General features: G+C 37.1%; 1 protein-coding gene and 1 long non-coding RNA gene across 9 annotated transcripts in view; both read right to left on the minus strand.

Annotated features, from left to right (window-relative positions):
• nhsl1b (NHS-like 1b) overlaps positions 1 to 17,220 on the minus strand; it is a 98,545-nt gene that overhangs the window by 11,337 nt on the left and 69,988 nt on the right. For 7 of the 8 annotated variants that reach the window (XM_028040666.1, XM_028040671.1, XM_028040668.1 and 4 more), the window contains 4 exons: positions 12,824 to 12,976; positions 5,193 to 5,320; positions 1,909 to 2,113; positions 287 to 418 (listed from right to left, as the gene is read on the minus strand). In XM_028040666.1, coding sequence (XP_027896467.1) covers positions 287 to 418; positions 1,909 to 2,113; positions 5,193 to 5,320; positions 12,824 to 12,976 — 618 coding nt within the window. The remainder of the gene's footprint in view (positions 1 to 286; positions 419 to 1,908; positions 2,114 to 5,192; positions 5,321 to 12,823; positions 12,977 to 17,220) is intronic. The other variant, XM_028040670.1, reaches the window with a different exon arrangement.
• On the minus strand, positions 10,737 to 12,235 carry LOC114158807 (uncharacterized). The gene is made up of 2 exons (XR_003598479.1): positions 11,808 to 12,235; positions 10,737 to 11,014 (listed from the first exon to the last, which is right to left on the minus strand). It is a non-coding gene; the product is annotated as an uncharacterized LOC114158807 (long non-coding RNA).

Consider the following 17,220-nt stretch of genomic DNA (forward strand, 5'->3'; position numbering starts at 1 on the left):
GTTTTCTTTTCATAAATTAAGCACTACTTTATGTCTGTCCTTCACATAAATGTATATAAAATATATTAAAATGTTGGTTGTAACATGACAACATTTGAAATAATTCAATTCAAGGGGTAGGAAGACTATCGCAAGACATAATGTTTCTCTTTATATAAAAAAAGAAAAGATAACCCACCAGGCATAGATAAAAAAAAAAGAGAGAGAGAAAGCTTTCAATGGTTGTGACAGAGTGCAGGATGCTCATGCAGAGAGTTAGCACAGAGGGCTCCGCAGAGATCCGTACCTAGCTTCTGGTTGATGTTGTCAGGCAGCCCTGATATAGTCTTTCTGCGTTTGACCTTCTTGGGCCGGCGGGGCACGGTGTCAGTGTTAATGAGGGAGCGCCGGATGCTCGCCTGGCGGTCAAACACTGCCCCTGGAGGCCGGGAGGGCGAGAGCAAAGGCAGGCAAGACACACAGGCAAACAGCACTCGGTTAGTCAGAAGGAACAAACTCGACGACATGCAGAGGGTTTCAGGGTTTTTAAAAAGCTCAACATGCAACATTAACAGGTCAGGAAGTGAGAGTAAGTTCAAACATTAAAGTATTTGTTATGTTGTTTTATTCTTATTAACTTAAACATATTATTAAAGTTTTAAAAACTGATTAATTTAATCTATCAAATGTATAAATGAGACTTAAATCTAACCAGAACTTCTGAAATGTCTTAGTATTTTGCAGAGACCAAATATACACAATAATGCCAGTACATTAAATGCATTGTAATTATTCACTTAATCTACAACTATTACATATTTATAAGCAATTTAGAATCATGTAGCAGCTTCAGATTATTTAAAAAATAAACTTTAAAAGCTGCAAAGAGTTCTTAAGGATGTTTGATGAAGAGAAATTATCCCAAAAATTGAAGTTTAACATCTAAATTTGAGTGAATACAATTAAAAAAATATTGCCATCATGTAATAATTGCAAAGTTCTTTACAACAAAATGGTTTGGCAATTGGTTAATGTTTATTTCTTTAAATATGAGCAACTAAGGTAGATAAAGGTAAAAAAAAAAACAAAAAAAACATGCACATGGCAGATACAGCATGACATGAAGTGTGCACATTCACACAGACAGTGCTTCATGCCCCTCTCACTCTGTCTAGTTTCCCTTCAGGAAGACTGAAATGTCAGAGTAAACTCCCTTTCTTTGTGCTGTGTGGCTAGCTGGTGACAAGCTGCGGAGCGTCAGGGAAGCAGGATTTGATAGGAGGCCAGATAGTGTCTCTCAGGCTTCTCCTCAAAGTGACAGTAAAGTCTCTGATCTCTCCACGAGTCTGCATGTGCGCTTTGGAAGTTCTCTCGATGACCTGAAGTGACAGCAGCTGAAGTCAATACTAAATGAGTGGAGTAAGACCAGATTAGGCTCTGATTAGTGTCTGCAGGAGCAGCTGTAGGTAAATAACGAATAGTGGAAGAATACAAATAATAAGAATGCTTCCATTTATGTTTTAAACACCAAATCTTGCTAAATGAGATGTTCCTATTGGATAGCAGTGAAATACAAATGACATGCTAACAGGGTTATGTCGACATGTTTTGCTGTGTGTCCATGTGTCAAAAACAATGGGGATCTGACAAAGTCAGCAAGAATCTTCGACCTCTGGATAAGCCGTCAACAGATTTTCACACACAAACACTCACTCACACATGCATAGAGGAAAGGTGAAGGTCAAACCCATTCAGACAGGATGGAATAGGAGACGGAAAGTAAACCTCCATGACGGACAGTTTCATTATTTTTCCCCAAGTGATGCGATACAGTTCCTGATTAGTTTATATTCAGCTCAGAGAGCAAGAGAAAGAACAGGCAAGGCAACTTGTTTCCCTTCTGAGCTATAAGAAAACAATATAACACACCTGTAATGTTGATGGGCACCACATCTGTGGGCACGGCCTGAGCTGCCTGCCTCATCTTCTCCTCCGGGGTCGGGAGAGGCGGAGCTTTGTTCCATACCACCTGCCCGTCAACTTCAGACGCCTCCCCCACCTCGCTCCCACCCTGCGGCGTCGGGGATCTCACGGAGAGCTGAGATTTGTCATCCTCCGCTGACGAAGCTGTCGACTGGAGGAGGACAACAAAACAAAAGTTTAACGCGGCGGAAAATATGAAGCTTAAAAGAAACGGTAAGAAGCAGCAGGAACTAGTACGACAAAACATGGGAGGGAAAAAAAATGTGATTGGAAATTTAAAAAACTCCAGATACTTGTCTTAAATCACCAACTGAAGGCTCTTCATGGATTGACCTATAAGTGTTTCTGGTGCTATGAAGATGTTTTATGATCAGTCGGATCCAAATGAAATCAGCCTGTTGACCAAACAGCTGAAGATGGCGCAATAAAAGCTGCAGGCCAGCAGCAAGGAGAGAGACAGAATCATTCAAGCGGTCAACCGAGCCGGAACACTAAGAGCCCTCAATCGTAAAATCGCACAGGGGAACAGACAGCTATGTCAAATTGAGCCATTAGTCACCAGCAAACCAGTCATTTTAACATCTTTGTGTTTTCATCTAGAGGAAAACACTTCCAAATAATCCTGGAGAGATCCCTTCATATTCATGGTGCCACACAACCTCTGTTTGTTTGTACTGGATGTAGGGGGAGGATGATATGGAACAAATAGAAATTTAAGTTTCTGAAAATACTGTCAGGGTTTTTTTTATTTAACATTATTAACTGGAATTTCTTGAGTCAGTTATAAATCAAAATTGTGTGTGTGATGAGAAATGGTCCATGATAAATGACAAGCGATACGGTAAATGCCCACCCCTAAGTGGAGGTGTGGTGCTACGCATTGACTGACTCCCATAACACACCTAAAGAAGTGACTCTTTAGTTTAGTCAAAGCCTAGGATTTAAGAGCATGGCAAGTCTATAACCTTACTGTGTTTTACGGACTACAATAAAAGAATTCCTTTAAGATCAACTTATTTTGTTGATCCAGAACTCTTTAAAAAATAATTATTAATTATTTGCATAGTGAGTATTTATTGTTAATGATGTTAACCTTTTGAGTGAAAATGGCATTTAATATTCAGTGGAGCAAATGAATAAATCTTAAGTTTAGCAGCAGTTTGTGGAGTCCACACACCACTGACCAGAAAAGCTTTCTCAGCCAGAAAGGAGCTGATCTCCGACTCGCTATGCCTGGAGTGCTAAATGTGCTTTCACACACTCTTCACTCCAGTTTGTGTGAAACTGTTTTTAGATTGCTTTTCTTTTTTTTTTTCTTCCACCCACTAAAGAGGCATGATTAGTTTAACTCAGCCAATTCAGACAACCAACTCAGTGATTGGAGGACAGAAAGGAGAGCACAACTTAAATTTTTGGAACTCGACAAACACACCCAGGCTGATTCTGAGAGTTGAAAAAGAAGAAACGCTGACCACAAGTAAGGCACATTCTCAGTTTAATCATGTTGGCTATCTGGTGCTGCCAATGCTGACAGGTGAAGATGTTTAAGTTCATATCTCTTTCATGTTCTCTCTTTTAGAATAATGTTAGGCTTTAGTTAGGCATCAGGATTAGGCTATAAGCTCCTGATAATCCTTTGAAACCAATTTTAAGCATTGAAGTTTTATTTCAAAATTTTATTATTAAGTTCACTTTAAATAAATTTGGAATCTTGAGGAATGTACAATGTGCTTTACTGGAAAAGGAAACTATTTACTCTTCAGATAGATTTTAAATTATTACAAGTTTGACTGATTTACGAACCTTAATATAATTTAAAGTAGTTTTAGCTCATCACTGGTTTAGATGTAAGCAATTATCCCTTATATGCAACTCTAGGAAGTCTAAAAAATATGAAAACAGGAGCTTAATGAAGGATTATTAGGTAAGAAGGTAACAGAAGAAGGGAAGGACAATCTTAGGGGAAAAAAGCAGAGCGGTACTTTGGTAACAAGAATGGATTGTTATCTACATTTTCTCCAGGTTAAACATGAACCCAGTTTCCCTTTCCTAAACAGACTGTCAGGTTTAGTTAGGATCAGAACAACAAGTACTGATGGCAGGGAAAAGAGAGGGCAAACAGCAGAACGGACGACAAGCAGACAAAGAGGGCAAGAGTGGAGTGGAACTATGGCCTGTTGGAAGTAGGTTAGTGTGAAGAAATGAAAATGACGAGAGAAAGGGTGACAAGTTACAATAACAGTGTTATAAAGGTCAAAGGTCAGAGCATCCTTAAATTGAAAAATAGACGTAAGCTGGAACATAAAATCCAAGGAGATAAATACTGAATTTACTTTATACTGGTGACAGAGTACATGAGTGTTATAGTACCAATATATACAGTTCATGACTCAATTAAAGTTCTATATCCTATCTTACTTTTTTTAAATATAAATACAAAATTTCACTATGAATTTATTTCAGATATTTCAATTGAGATCACATTTCAAACGTAACACTTTTAAAGTAAACTTTCAGTACAAAAGACTGATGGATGACTACGTAAATCTAAATTATAGGTAATAAATTACAGGTAATAAAGCTTGAAATACAAATATTTTATTACAGTACATTTAATTTTCTTTGTTTCATATCTTCCAAGAGCTATAACATAATTGATCTTTTTCAGACTATACTCTATTTATATAATGTGCTGTTTACCAAATACGTTCAATAATCACAAGTGTATTAAAGAAAACTTTCTTTGTTTAGCTTCATAACCTTTGTTTCTCTTTTGTGTATTTTCTCAATTTTCAATTTAGTTTTATTTCTAATTTTGTTCTCCATTACTTCAATAAAATCACTATGGACAAAATGCACACCACTCTAAGTTTGTACAAAAATGAGCATTAGGTGATCAACACTATGACTGAGTAAAGCTAAATAAATTAGCAACTCAGAAATGTCTGAAAATATGTATTTTCCTTTCTAGCCACTAGAGGGCAGACAAGGATCGATTACAGGCTTCATAGCAGGCTTCTGCAGAACTTTACGACATGCTGAGATCATTAAATCATTTCAGTCAGTGAGTTTCACAGCATGGACACTGCAAAGACAAAGAGGAAACTGGTTTACAAAGACCACGATAAGAAATCACCTCATACTGCACTGCTAATTCAGCAACTTTGCTAATGTTAAAGACATATTTTCAACATGTTAACTTACACATCTATATGTGCTTACACACATACCTTTCTGTCATTTTCACCATCCTCGTCATCCTGTAGGCTGCTGGTGGACTGTTTGGGGTCAGAGAAAGTGGGACCCTGAGAGTAGTACTGAGAGCTCCGGAAGCCATCTTTCCTCAACTTATCACATTCTGGAGGACAAAGACAGATAAAAATAAAAATAAAAAAAAACATCAGTGGCTGTAAGAAGGTGACACCAAGGTGTCTTTATGGCCAGCTGTCAGTATTCCTACAGCTTGAGTAGAAATGTACAAGTTAAGATTGTACACTTTTCAGTTTACAAAGAGTTTTTCTCAAATCAAGACACTTAACTCAATTTTAGCTACAACTGGGGAAAGGAGATCTGTTGAGCTAGACAGTATTTATCTAGGGACATGACGCCATTTTAACTTATTCAAATAAGAGCAATACAAACATTTGCTGCTTTGAACCGGATTTTAAAATCTATGACCCAAAAGGAGAAAGGAGGTGTTGTGAACTGTCTTCTAGCACACTTTTTCCCTCCATTTAATTTCCCATTAATATGCTTGGACATAGCACTGAGCTTCTTCAGCATTGACCTTTGAGGTCTTACCTCTCTTATGGAGGATATCGGTAACTGTCTGCTTGAAAATCTGCGATCTATCCAGGATTTAATATGAGCCATTACTTACCAAATCAATACAAAAATCATTCTTGTCTAATGTGATACTCTTATTTTGTGAGAAACCAAATTTAGATTTTACATTGTATGAACACCCTAATTATTAAAATCAATACAAACAAGTTTTTGAGACCGATGAATCTATACATGAGTTCCACTTTTCTGACTTAAATTACTCAAACTAATTATTTTTTAATGTATTGAGATTATAACACATTAAGCTTTGAGCTTTTTATCTATCATCCTTATTTTATATGGCACTCATATCTGTTAAGTAGATTTTCTATTGTCCGAAGAGGAAAATATTGTAAACTGAGCTTGTTTTGTACATCTGACAATTGTGTGAGTGTGATCCCTTTTGTACTCTGCCAAGTGCTGCTTCTGTGTCTTTTTGTCACCACCTGCTGTCATAAAGACATGACGTGCATGCATGAGTGTGTGTGTGATCTGAAGAGGTGTATGTGTTTATGTGGAAGCAGAGGAGGTGATATCGGTTTCAGTCTGTCACACACAGATGGCAGAACCATCCCTCTCTCCCCTGCTTCCTCCTGTTCTCTCAGGGGGCATTTAACACATTGTTGCTCTGTTTGTCAGTGTCTGCAGTTTTCCTGTTTGTTTTTTACTAGTGCATCTTTTGTTTTGCTTTTTTATTGCACAACTTTTTGAGTATAGTGCACCTTATGTGTTCAAAATCTAAAAAACTAGATTTCAATCAACTTGCTTAAGACTCGATTTAATGTCACATCAACAAATATCCGCTTCTTTATAAATGTATTTTTTTCCCCTTTTGAAGCATTGCAAATTAGGACAAATGTAAAATAATTTAAAAAAAACGCTTTTACTTTATATATTTGTTTGTTTTTGATACACATGCAGAACCACTTGATGAATTCTGGCTGTGTATCAAAGTGCACCCACCTTGCTATTAGCTTGGCACCTCAGAGATCCTCCTTTTGATCCTGTTTTATATTTATTTCATCCCCACAGCTAATTACAGCCTATCCCGATGGAGAGACACACTGATGCATGTATAATACTGTCAACTAATGGAGCCTGATGGGGCCAGCACACAGAGCTAATGTAAGAACAAGCTGATGAGGTGCCAGTCAGTGAGATGGGAATTAGAAAAGGATGATGGTAATTAGGAGGATGACAGAGAGAGATTGGTGGAACATGATTTGGGATGCCTGATAAAAAAAAATACACCAGAGAGAAGTGCTTCTTGTTGCTAGGCAGGATGGAGGAAGAAGCAAAGGAATAAAACAAGTAAAATATGTTCCGTGTGTTTTAAAGAATGACTAGATACACTGTTTACATACTTATAGCTAAACTATTAATTCATCACATCTTATTTCTTCGTTTTTGATTTAGTTTCTGCAATTTTGACTCATGTAGTAATAAGGCATTTCAAACATTTAAAACAAAAAATCTAGCTTTTTTTGTTGGTGAATTTACAAACCTAGCCAAAGAAGAAACAATCTGCCAAAAACCGCTAAACAATAATCAGATTAACTACGAGCAATTATATTCTAATGCACAAGTAAAGATTTCTACAGGATGGTGCAACATTGCTACGGTGTATGTGAATGCATCAGAACTGTACTTTTTCTTTTCCCTGTGTCTGCAGCAGGTAGGACAAACCGCACATTCACACTTTAATCTGTGTAATCATTTTCCATATTTTAGACACAGTGCACTCCAACGCAGATATTTCTACTGATAATCTCTGCTTACACTTCCTGTACACATGCAAGATGGGGGTTTTTTTCCATTCAAAAAATAAAAATAAAAACTTCCATAAAATGGAGATTTAAGAGAAAACACAGCCATGTGTTTAGAGGTGCATGCTGGTGGAGGGTTTTTCGACTTTAGTGAAAATGTGTAAAACTCTCCTTTGAAAGTGAACGCTGTATTCTGTTATTGCAGGAGGTGAAATCAAATGATTAAGTTTCTTACATGCAATTCAATTCTTGAAGGCACCAAGTACGATTAAATTTAAATATTTTGACAAATAAACACTTTATATTATTATCCTAACTACTGAAGAATTGAAACCTCATTAACTTCAACCAGCTCACAAATTTTTCTGCAACTCATCATATGAAATATATTGGTGTCAAAGGGACACAGAGTATTGATTATTCAGAAATGTGGAACAGTAAGCAGGGTCATGTGTCTATATTAATGTACTGTAGCTGGTTGTGTCTGCATGAAACTGCGGCCAAATCTTATTTAATTAACCTTCTTGCCCCTCATTTACTCTTGCCCTAAAGCATACAGTAATTTTCTCTAGGTCACAATCCAACTAGAACTTTTTAATAATTAAAATATGAACCATTTTGTGTAATAATAATTGCACAAAGACACAAAAATTAAAGTGTATAATACTCAATACTGATTGTAATTTTTTTTCCCTGTTTTTAACGTTAAATGTTTGTATTTTCATTTGAAGTAAAATGTTTTTGTTAACTTTAAGAGAATTCTGAATCCAGAGAATTCTGGATTTAGTTTTAGAAAAAAGGAAAATTGTTCACTCTTCAGACCTATTTCTATAGGTCTGAAAGTTATTGAAACTTGCAGTTTTAATAATCAGATTATTAAAATGATCAGTTTATTTTAATAAACTGATTGATTTAATATAATTTAATGAGCTTTTGACTTACTTACACTGCAGCATATTTGTGTTGGCGTGTGTGTGAGAGACTCAAATAAAATATATCAATCAAAGCTTGTGATAATAAATTGATTAGAGAAGAGTAACGTATTTTAAGTCGTTGACTATTAAACTGAGTGTAAAAGATGCATGGAGGGTATGGAAAGTCAAATTGTTGATGGTATTAAAAGGCCAAAAGTAAAAAATGGAGACATATGGAAGGACTGTTTTGGGTTTTTTAGCTACAAGAAAAATGAAATGACAGTACAAAGTTGTAACTGATGTGCTTTCGCTGGACACCTGTTGTCTATCAAATAGGACAACTGGGGGGTCGGACGGTGTTGCGTTACAGGGGCTTCCATTCAGTTGATGTTTGTGTGGTTTTCTGTTAGCAACATCAATATTTCAGGGTGTAATATCTATTAGTAATAGTTCAAGGGTAAAACAAAAAATGGGAAAAGAATCAGCAGTGAGATAGGGACTCCAAAAACTGAACGCATCATGTTACAACAGCTTGTTCCCCATTTGCTCCGGTTTCCCACCATTAACTCCACCACACAAGGCCAGACCTGAGTGTAAACGTTCTGTTTACAGTAGTTAGTAGTTCAACACACACACACACACCTGCATGAACTGCATTGTGAGATCCTCTCACGGTTATCTGAGCAATGAGGCGATAAGGGGACTTTTTCAAAATGTCTTAGGAAAACCAGTTTCAGGATTCACCGGTATTCCTGCTTCCCTTTCTGGGAAACTGATCATTTTATATACACAATTGTGTCTGTGCTGCAATTTGACTCCATGTGTTTACTGAGCAACAAAGGTGTGCCTTGTCTCTAAGTGCACCGGACAAACAGGAAGGAGGAGGATCTCACAGTGTTGTGTTGCTGGATAAACACAAAATGACGTGATTTGGACATTTTTTACTGTGCCGCGCACAAAGACTAGTTGCCTTGACGCAATGAGAAATGTAGGTCTGTCTACTGTTCTAGTGGTCAAAATTATCACTAATGTAGAGCTAGAGGCACTTTAGCCATTAACACATTTATAACTACACAGAAGACTTGTCCTTTTAAAAGTTGAAATATCCTGAATTATTTGCATTGTGTTGGGTTGTTTTTTATGACAAATCTATCTTTGGAGCTAGAAATTAAACAGCACCATTGTTTATGATAAATACCTTCTTTTTTTTCTCCCCTCCAGGGGGTCTTTTGTGGGCTTTAGTGTCCCTTATATGAAAGTAGGCTGACAGGAAAGGGGGAAGGAGAGGGGGGAAGACATGCGGCAAATATCGCTGGGTCCGGGAGTCGAACCCGTGACGGCCGCGTCAAGGACTCAAGGCCTCCAAACGTGGGTCACGTTATCCCCTACGCCCAATACCTATTTTTAAAATGGTCTAAATGTAAATGATCTCAAGTTAATTTGCATTCTCTCTTTGGCACACCCTTTTCACAAGGGAGAAATTCAAATCATCCGAGAATAAACAGGACTATTTAAAGGATTATCATTTTCTTTTCATTTGTTTGATTTTGATTTTATGATTGATAAATTCATAAATTTCTGTCCTAACAATATTAGGACAGGAACCCCTATAAAAAAACACTATTTTCTAGTTTTCTAGTTTCTATTTGTAATAGAAACTGGTATACAAACTAGTTTCTATTAAAAATAGAAACTGGTTTGTATACCAGTTACCATATTAAACACAACCAGGTTGTGTTGGCAATAGGGCTGTTGTAAACGAATATTTTAGTAATCGAGTAATCTATCGATTATTCTTACGATTAATCGAGTAATCGGATAAAAAAAATTTATAAAATAAACTATTGGCAAATCTCCAATAACACCAGTTAGTCCAGATCAGTCCAATATCTCCTTTTTGAGCATCCCTAACAGTTAAATGTTTGTAGTTTAGAAAGTTTACTTGTAACAGTAGTTTGCTTTAACCTGAAGAAAAGTTATACTAAGATATTAAACTATATTCAAATAATAAAGTGGCAGGCTCACAAATATGCTTATAAAAATGTCTATACTCCAGCTTTTAGTTTATGTATTTATCTTCAGTGAGTAATACACATACACGTAAAAGAACTAAGTAAACAACTCATTTAACTCTAACATTTTATTGATAATAACGCAATAACATTAAACCTCCAGTAAAGTTTCAAATCAGTAGTACAGCAAATCTCTTGCTTTTTTGTTCTAAAGTTCAAACAGAAAAGATAGATAAAGAAAATACTTGATTTAAAAATAAAACAAGTTTAGACAAAATAGTAAATACTGCATTTTATACAATATATTTTAAGTCTAAGGTGCAACAAATTCCTTGCTTTTTTCAGTGCTAACACAAAAGAGTAAAAAAATATTCATTAGCTTTAAATAGAAAAGTTAAGGCAAACCAGAGAATACAGCGGTCGCATGTCTGTGATGATCATATTTAAAATGCTGTTTGTGAACTCAGCTGCTTGAACAACCGAACATCCTGGAACCCTTTGAACAAAGCTGTCCAACGTATGACTCTTCGGTTCACTGAATAGAAGCACAATGTAATGATTATTTGTTTATTCCTTGTTATGAATTAAATATATTTCAAGTGCACTAATTTGGATATTATAACATTTAATATTATTAAGTTGGAATCTGCACTGACAGCTCATCTCCCATGATAGCAGCTTTAGTTTCAGTTTTATTTTATTTATGGATTTAAGGCTTTCATTTATGTGTGAGTTTTGAGGATGCTTTAATTAAAAGCATTATTTTTAACCATCACAGAAAAATCTAAATGCAGTGAAATGTTTTTTTTATGTATTGGAAAACAGAATGTAATCTATATGTTAGGAAAAAAATAAACTTACTCAAAATGTAAAGGTTTGAGTTTGTACAGAGTTCTGCAGCCTTAACTAGTCATAATAAAATGCAAAAATGTTGCTATTTTTATTAAAACGATGCTATTATTTATTCTTCATTGCTTAGGTATAAACAAATATAGAATTACTACAAAAAATATTAATCAAAAATTTCTAATTCATACATAACAGTAGCGAGAAGAAAAGACTGTAACTTTTCAGGATGGAAAGACACCAATAAATAAATGCTTTTCAGCTTATGCCTGTAATCTGTTGCTGCGTATTTTTATTAACAAACTTACATTAAGTCCTGCATAATTTCTCTCAGTTCCACCCTCACATACAATTTACACTACACCCGGTTAAGTAACCGCTATGTTTAGATGTAACGTTAGCAAAATAATGTGCCTCAATTTACATCTATAACATGGCAGATTATCACACAACGTAGTTAGCAAAGAGAACATAAATGTTACCTGTTGGCAACCGTGTACGAGTTGGATGCATGTAGCGGGTGTTTTCTCTTCAGATGCTGCAACATTGATGTCGTGCTGTTGTGGTACGCCAATTCTGCTTTGCAGTGGATGCATTGCGCTGTGTTGTCCTTTCTGTTTAGCCTAAAATGTTCCCAAACTTTTGACATTTTTTCGCTTTCGGGGTTCTCCTTCTGAGCATTCTCCGGTTCCCTCCATAGCTACAAACTTAGCACATGTGCTCCAGGCGCTAACGGAAGTGGTAGCGTTGTGCAACACAAAAACCCTCCGGCTAGACCAGTGTGCTGCGTATTTAACAGCATTGCTTATTACAATACAATAAATTTAGCGAAGCTTCGAGGCAGATAAATTTCCTCGAGGATTTTTTGTAATCGAGTTACTCGAGTTACTCGATGAATCGTTTCAGCCCTAGTTGGCAATAACACTCTTTAATGTGACGGTTGCTAGTAAAAGAAGACGCCTCCATGTAAGCCATTTTTACTGTTATTGAGTTGTTTGAAATTTATTTTCTAAGTCACATCAAGACATGTCTACATTTTATTCAGGCTGCAAGACAGAGAGAGCAAGGCTTTCATTAGATAACGGGAAGGCTGAACAGAGTGAAGTAAATCTTTCAACCTCTCTCATTGAGCATCCTAGCTTCAACATACTTTAACATAAGGCTCTCATACTCTATTTTTTTTTTTTACCCCTCCAGGGGGTCTTTTGTGGGCTTTAGTGTCCCTTATATGATAGTAGGCTGACAGGAAACGGGGAAGGAGAGGAGGGGAGTCGAACCTGCGACGGCCGCATCGAGGACTCAAGGCCTCCAAATACAGGTCGCGCTAACCACTACGCCACAACGGCACGCCCCTCATACTCTATTTTTTATGCTACTGATGCTAACTGCCATAAGAAAAATTAAAAAAAAATATTGCAAGCAATGTATGACTTAACAAATGGTCTAACAGTGCATATTTTGCAGCTTTTTCAAGTTATTTACTTTAGGCGATATTTACCTCGCAAAGCAGTCTTAAGGTTGACTTTTGCTTGCCGGTGAAGGTCTTCTACACAGGGCGGCCTGCTGCCGGGGAGAAAGACGTTCTCCTGTTGATGCCAGGGAGCCGTGTAGTGAACCGTCCATTTGCTCTCCTCGTCCAGGTTAGACACAGCTGCAGAAACAACAAAGACTAGGTTATGAACTTTGTTGAATTACCTGTGTGAATTATTTTGCACCTAAAGTACCAAGTCCCACCATCCATTTTATCTGGGGAATTGTAGTATATTGATGAAAACAATCAAAAATGCTAATGTAAAGTCATTATGAATATTTTTTATGAAGTAGGGTGAAATTTGAGAAATATCAATGAAACTATGCCCCAGTATATCTCCTCTAAGAGAGCATTTTGCCACTTCTCTCTCCTAGTGTTACTTTGGTTTAATCAGGGACATTTTTTACTATAGGAAATTGGCCTAAATAGTAGCTCGAAGCACAATAAACTGAAATAGGTTGTAGTATAAAGTCTTTATAAGGCAATATACAAATGATCTTTGAATTTTGAGCTTTTTAATGGTTACTTGTCTCCAAAGTTTAAGAAAAATACGGAACTGCCAAGGGAAATAAACTAATTACCATTGCTTAGTTAATGGGTAAAAAAGAGTTTGACTCCCAGTAAGAAATAGGAATGGGAAGAGATGAAATGGCAATGTGTGGGTATGAAATAACCCACACTTTCAATTTCAGTCAATTGGTAATGACTGAAAAGTGATTAAAGAGTTTGTGTACACAAACTGGAAAAAAAGAAGGAAAGAGAGGATTTAGGTGGTCTTCTAAAGAGGTGCCAGACTCCCCTCCATCAACTCGACACTTATTTGAGACATCGCAAAGAAGTTTTACAAGTCAGAGGGGAGGAAAAGAGTTACAGCACCATCTAGGACTGAACTAAAACCTCTATTCAACCAAGTCATTTTCAACAACAAAACGTTCCTCCAAGAGACAGATGTTGTGACACACCATTTCTATTTGAAAGCACATGTACAACATTGTTCCAAACAGAAAACTACAGAGACTGAAAAACACTCACTATAGATAACCTTCAACGTGCCTTTTATCAGACAGACATTTTCTTTACGCCATGGAATGAAGGAATTTCTTCCTAATCTGTGTATCCATTTCCATCTGTAGCCACCATTACCTCACTTAATGAATGAAAATTTGGTTTAGACTCTTTAAGCTTACCAAGTGAGCGCAGCCAGGCCAAGGTTGGCGAACATGGATGTAGAATTAATTCCATTTAAAGCAGCGTCTGTTTCACCTTCATGACCACTACAACTCTGAGAGATCGGCACAAGTCCCGACCGGAGCAGGATGAAGGGGGCCGGATCACAGCAGTGGATGTAGGTGTGGGGAGTGTTTTTGTTCTTTCCTACACAGGTGCAAATGAGCCACGGTAGAATGCACTGCATGTGTGTGTTGGGGGTGGATGGAGGCACTGGTGGGTTAGAGAGGGGGGGCATAGAGCTACAAATGGGTCGTTAAATAACATGTAGCCGCTTTGATATACAGTTAAACTTTTAATATGTCTCAACAGTGACCATTACAAAAGGTGATTCTGTCTTTAACCTTAGAGTTAAAGACATTTATTTTTTCTACCTCAGAGAAAATTGGTAGCAACTCTTAAATTCGGCACCTTCATGCCTCCACAGCTCATTCATAAACGTTCAACCATCCACCGCTTCAGGAAGAGAAGGTTCATTGTATTTATTCATGTCCCCTCTCCATTACTTCTTTTTGTCAGTTCCTCCATTTCCGTGTGTGTTGCATTTAGTCATGCTGAATTGCAAATGGCCGATGCAGGCGAGGAGTCTGGGTCCACCCGCTCAACATTATTGTTATCGAGCAGAATAGCAACATGGGGGAGCTCGAAAACCAAAATTTTAAAAAGTGAGGAAACACAAGCATGAAAAATGAGGAGATTTAAACTGATTGGTTACCATCGCAAGGCAGGTTTCCACAACAGTTTTCTAGATGCAAGGGTAGATTTCTGGGGTCCTTTGGAGCCCCAATGCATCTCCAAAGCATTTACCAAAGTAACAACAAATTATCAGGTTAGAATTTTTAAATGAAATGTGGTGAGAGGTTGCCAAGCACTTTGAATTGGTTTAATTTTTTAACATTGTACTATAATCATTTGTGCTCAGAGGAGACTTTGTTCCAGAAAAGTTTGTTTTGTCATTTGAAGTTCAGGAAAACCGCAAAACATCCAAAATGGAGTTTCTATAAATCAAGGCTAAAGACACACATTGCCGTTGATCAACAATAACTAAAACACTGATCAATATATGTGATGTAAATTTGGAAGTATTTACTGTGATGATGGCCTTTGATATAGGTAGTTACTGTGTTATCTTTTTAGCATGTAGGGTTTCCCCCAGCGTATTATAAGCCTGACGGGCTAGCAGCATTTACTTCACCAGGTTAAATATTGTTTTATTTTATTTTATTTATTTATATTTTTTTTTACGTTTGCCTGATTTCAGACATTATAGTTGGTGTTTAGGTAATGTCTTCTAATAATGCATGATTACCTAATGATATTTTCAGATTTCCTCTCAACTTTAAACATTTTTTAACTCAAAACGCTGTGGGTGGGTTGTTGGATGGCTGCCCTAGTGTCCCTACCACCAAGCTTAGCAAGTTTTCTGGGGGAAGCCCCAAACACATAAAGCACTTTGAACTGCCTTGTTGCTGAAACATGCTACACAAGTAAACTTGCCTTGACTTGACTAGATGTTAAATCATTAGTCTATTTACTGCAATCTGTGGACAAAGAACATAAATCATTTATTCAAATGCCAAAGTTTAGGGTTTTAAGCCCTTTGTGTTATGAAACAAATAAATTATGGATCGTTAACAGATTTTTAAGAAGTAAAGCACATCTGCTGCTCCAAGTTTGTGTCATCTTTCAGGCATTATTGATATGGGAAAACTCATGACAAAAATAATTTTACACCACAACTTGCATCAGATCATTCTTCAGCAGACTGTGAATAAGAGCTGATTTTAAGCTTATCAAAGATTTCACGTTCTCCTTTTTTTTTTCTGTCACTCACACACACACACACACACACACACACACACACACACACACACACACACACACACACACACACACACACACACCCCAACAGACGGGACAGGTAGCCCCCTCCCCCACTGTCCTCTCCTACCATGGGCTTTGAAAAGAGTAGTGAGCAGACCAAGGACATGGAGACTGGGGACACAAAGCCCGTATTGTCCCACCGCATCAGTCTCCACATCAGGCGTTTCAGTGCCACAATAGCCCCTAGCTCCCAAACACACATACACACAGGACACTGGCGCATAAGTCTTTTTGAAAGTTCAGTAATCCCTCTGTCCACTGACATCCCAGTCCTCCCTAGGCTCCTACCATATAGAAACTGGGAGAAAAGAGGCTACTGAGAAGTTTGAGGAGCAAGTTATGAGAACCAGTAATTCTCTAAGGCTGAAGGACAATGGGAACATGGTGGACAGAAAATAGTTTGTACAATATCTATGTTCCCTCTAAACTAAGTTCTTTTTTACCCTCAAATCAATACAAGTCACTGACATTTAAATTACATTCATGGTTCTCCAACTGCAGACCCAAATCACCTGATGGGACTGGAGACGTTTTAGTTGTACTCAAGAAAAATTATGATCCAAATTCTTTGCAAACAACCAAAAAAACCTTGCAGCGATTAAGTTTGATGTGTGAAATAAAAGTTGCAGTAAACTACTCAGAATATCTTGGAGACCATCTTGACCCCAACATAAAAATGAACTTTCTTCTTCATGTGTTTAAAGGGAAGAAAAAAAAATTGCCCAAGACTCCAAAGCATTTGTGACTGGTCGTTTATTTTCCAGGATACAAAATATGCTGTGAGGGAGCTTTTATTTTAACGTGAGAAAAGTAAAGGGTGGAGGTAATGATTAACAACACCTCAGCCTCAACTTCGACACAAACATAAGCTATAAATAACCTGCAGATAAACTTTTCAAGCAGCTTGTCCTGCGTCAAGGAGGTCTAAGTCCTCACGTGCTTAATAAACACTCATTGATTAAATAAGTCGTGTAATATTATCCTAGGTATACTAAGCCCAGTCTACTTCATCTGTATAATACATATGACTTTAGTATTTTCTTTACTAAATAAGGAACAAAAACATTATCTCTGAAAGGAAAAGGAATCAAAATCATCTGTTGTGATTTAAAGTATCTTCATTTTCTTATCAGTGCTCCGTGTCAGAACCACAAAATCTTTGACCAAAGGTTACCTGGTAACAGGGTGAAACACAGCGGAGTCAGCGGTAAGGCAGAATGGCCACAGGAGACTATTAGTTGTAATGAAAATCA

The sequence above is a fragment of the Xiphophorus couchianus genome, chromosome 15 (genome assembly GCF_001444195.1).
Source record: "Xiphophorus couchianus chromosome 15, X_couchianus-1.0, whole genome shotgun sequence".
NCBI classification, from domain to species: domain Eukaryota; kingdom Metazoa; phylum Chordata; class Actinopteri; order Cyprinodontiformes; family Poeciliidae; genus Xiphophorus; species Xiphophorus couchianus.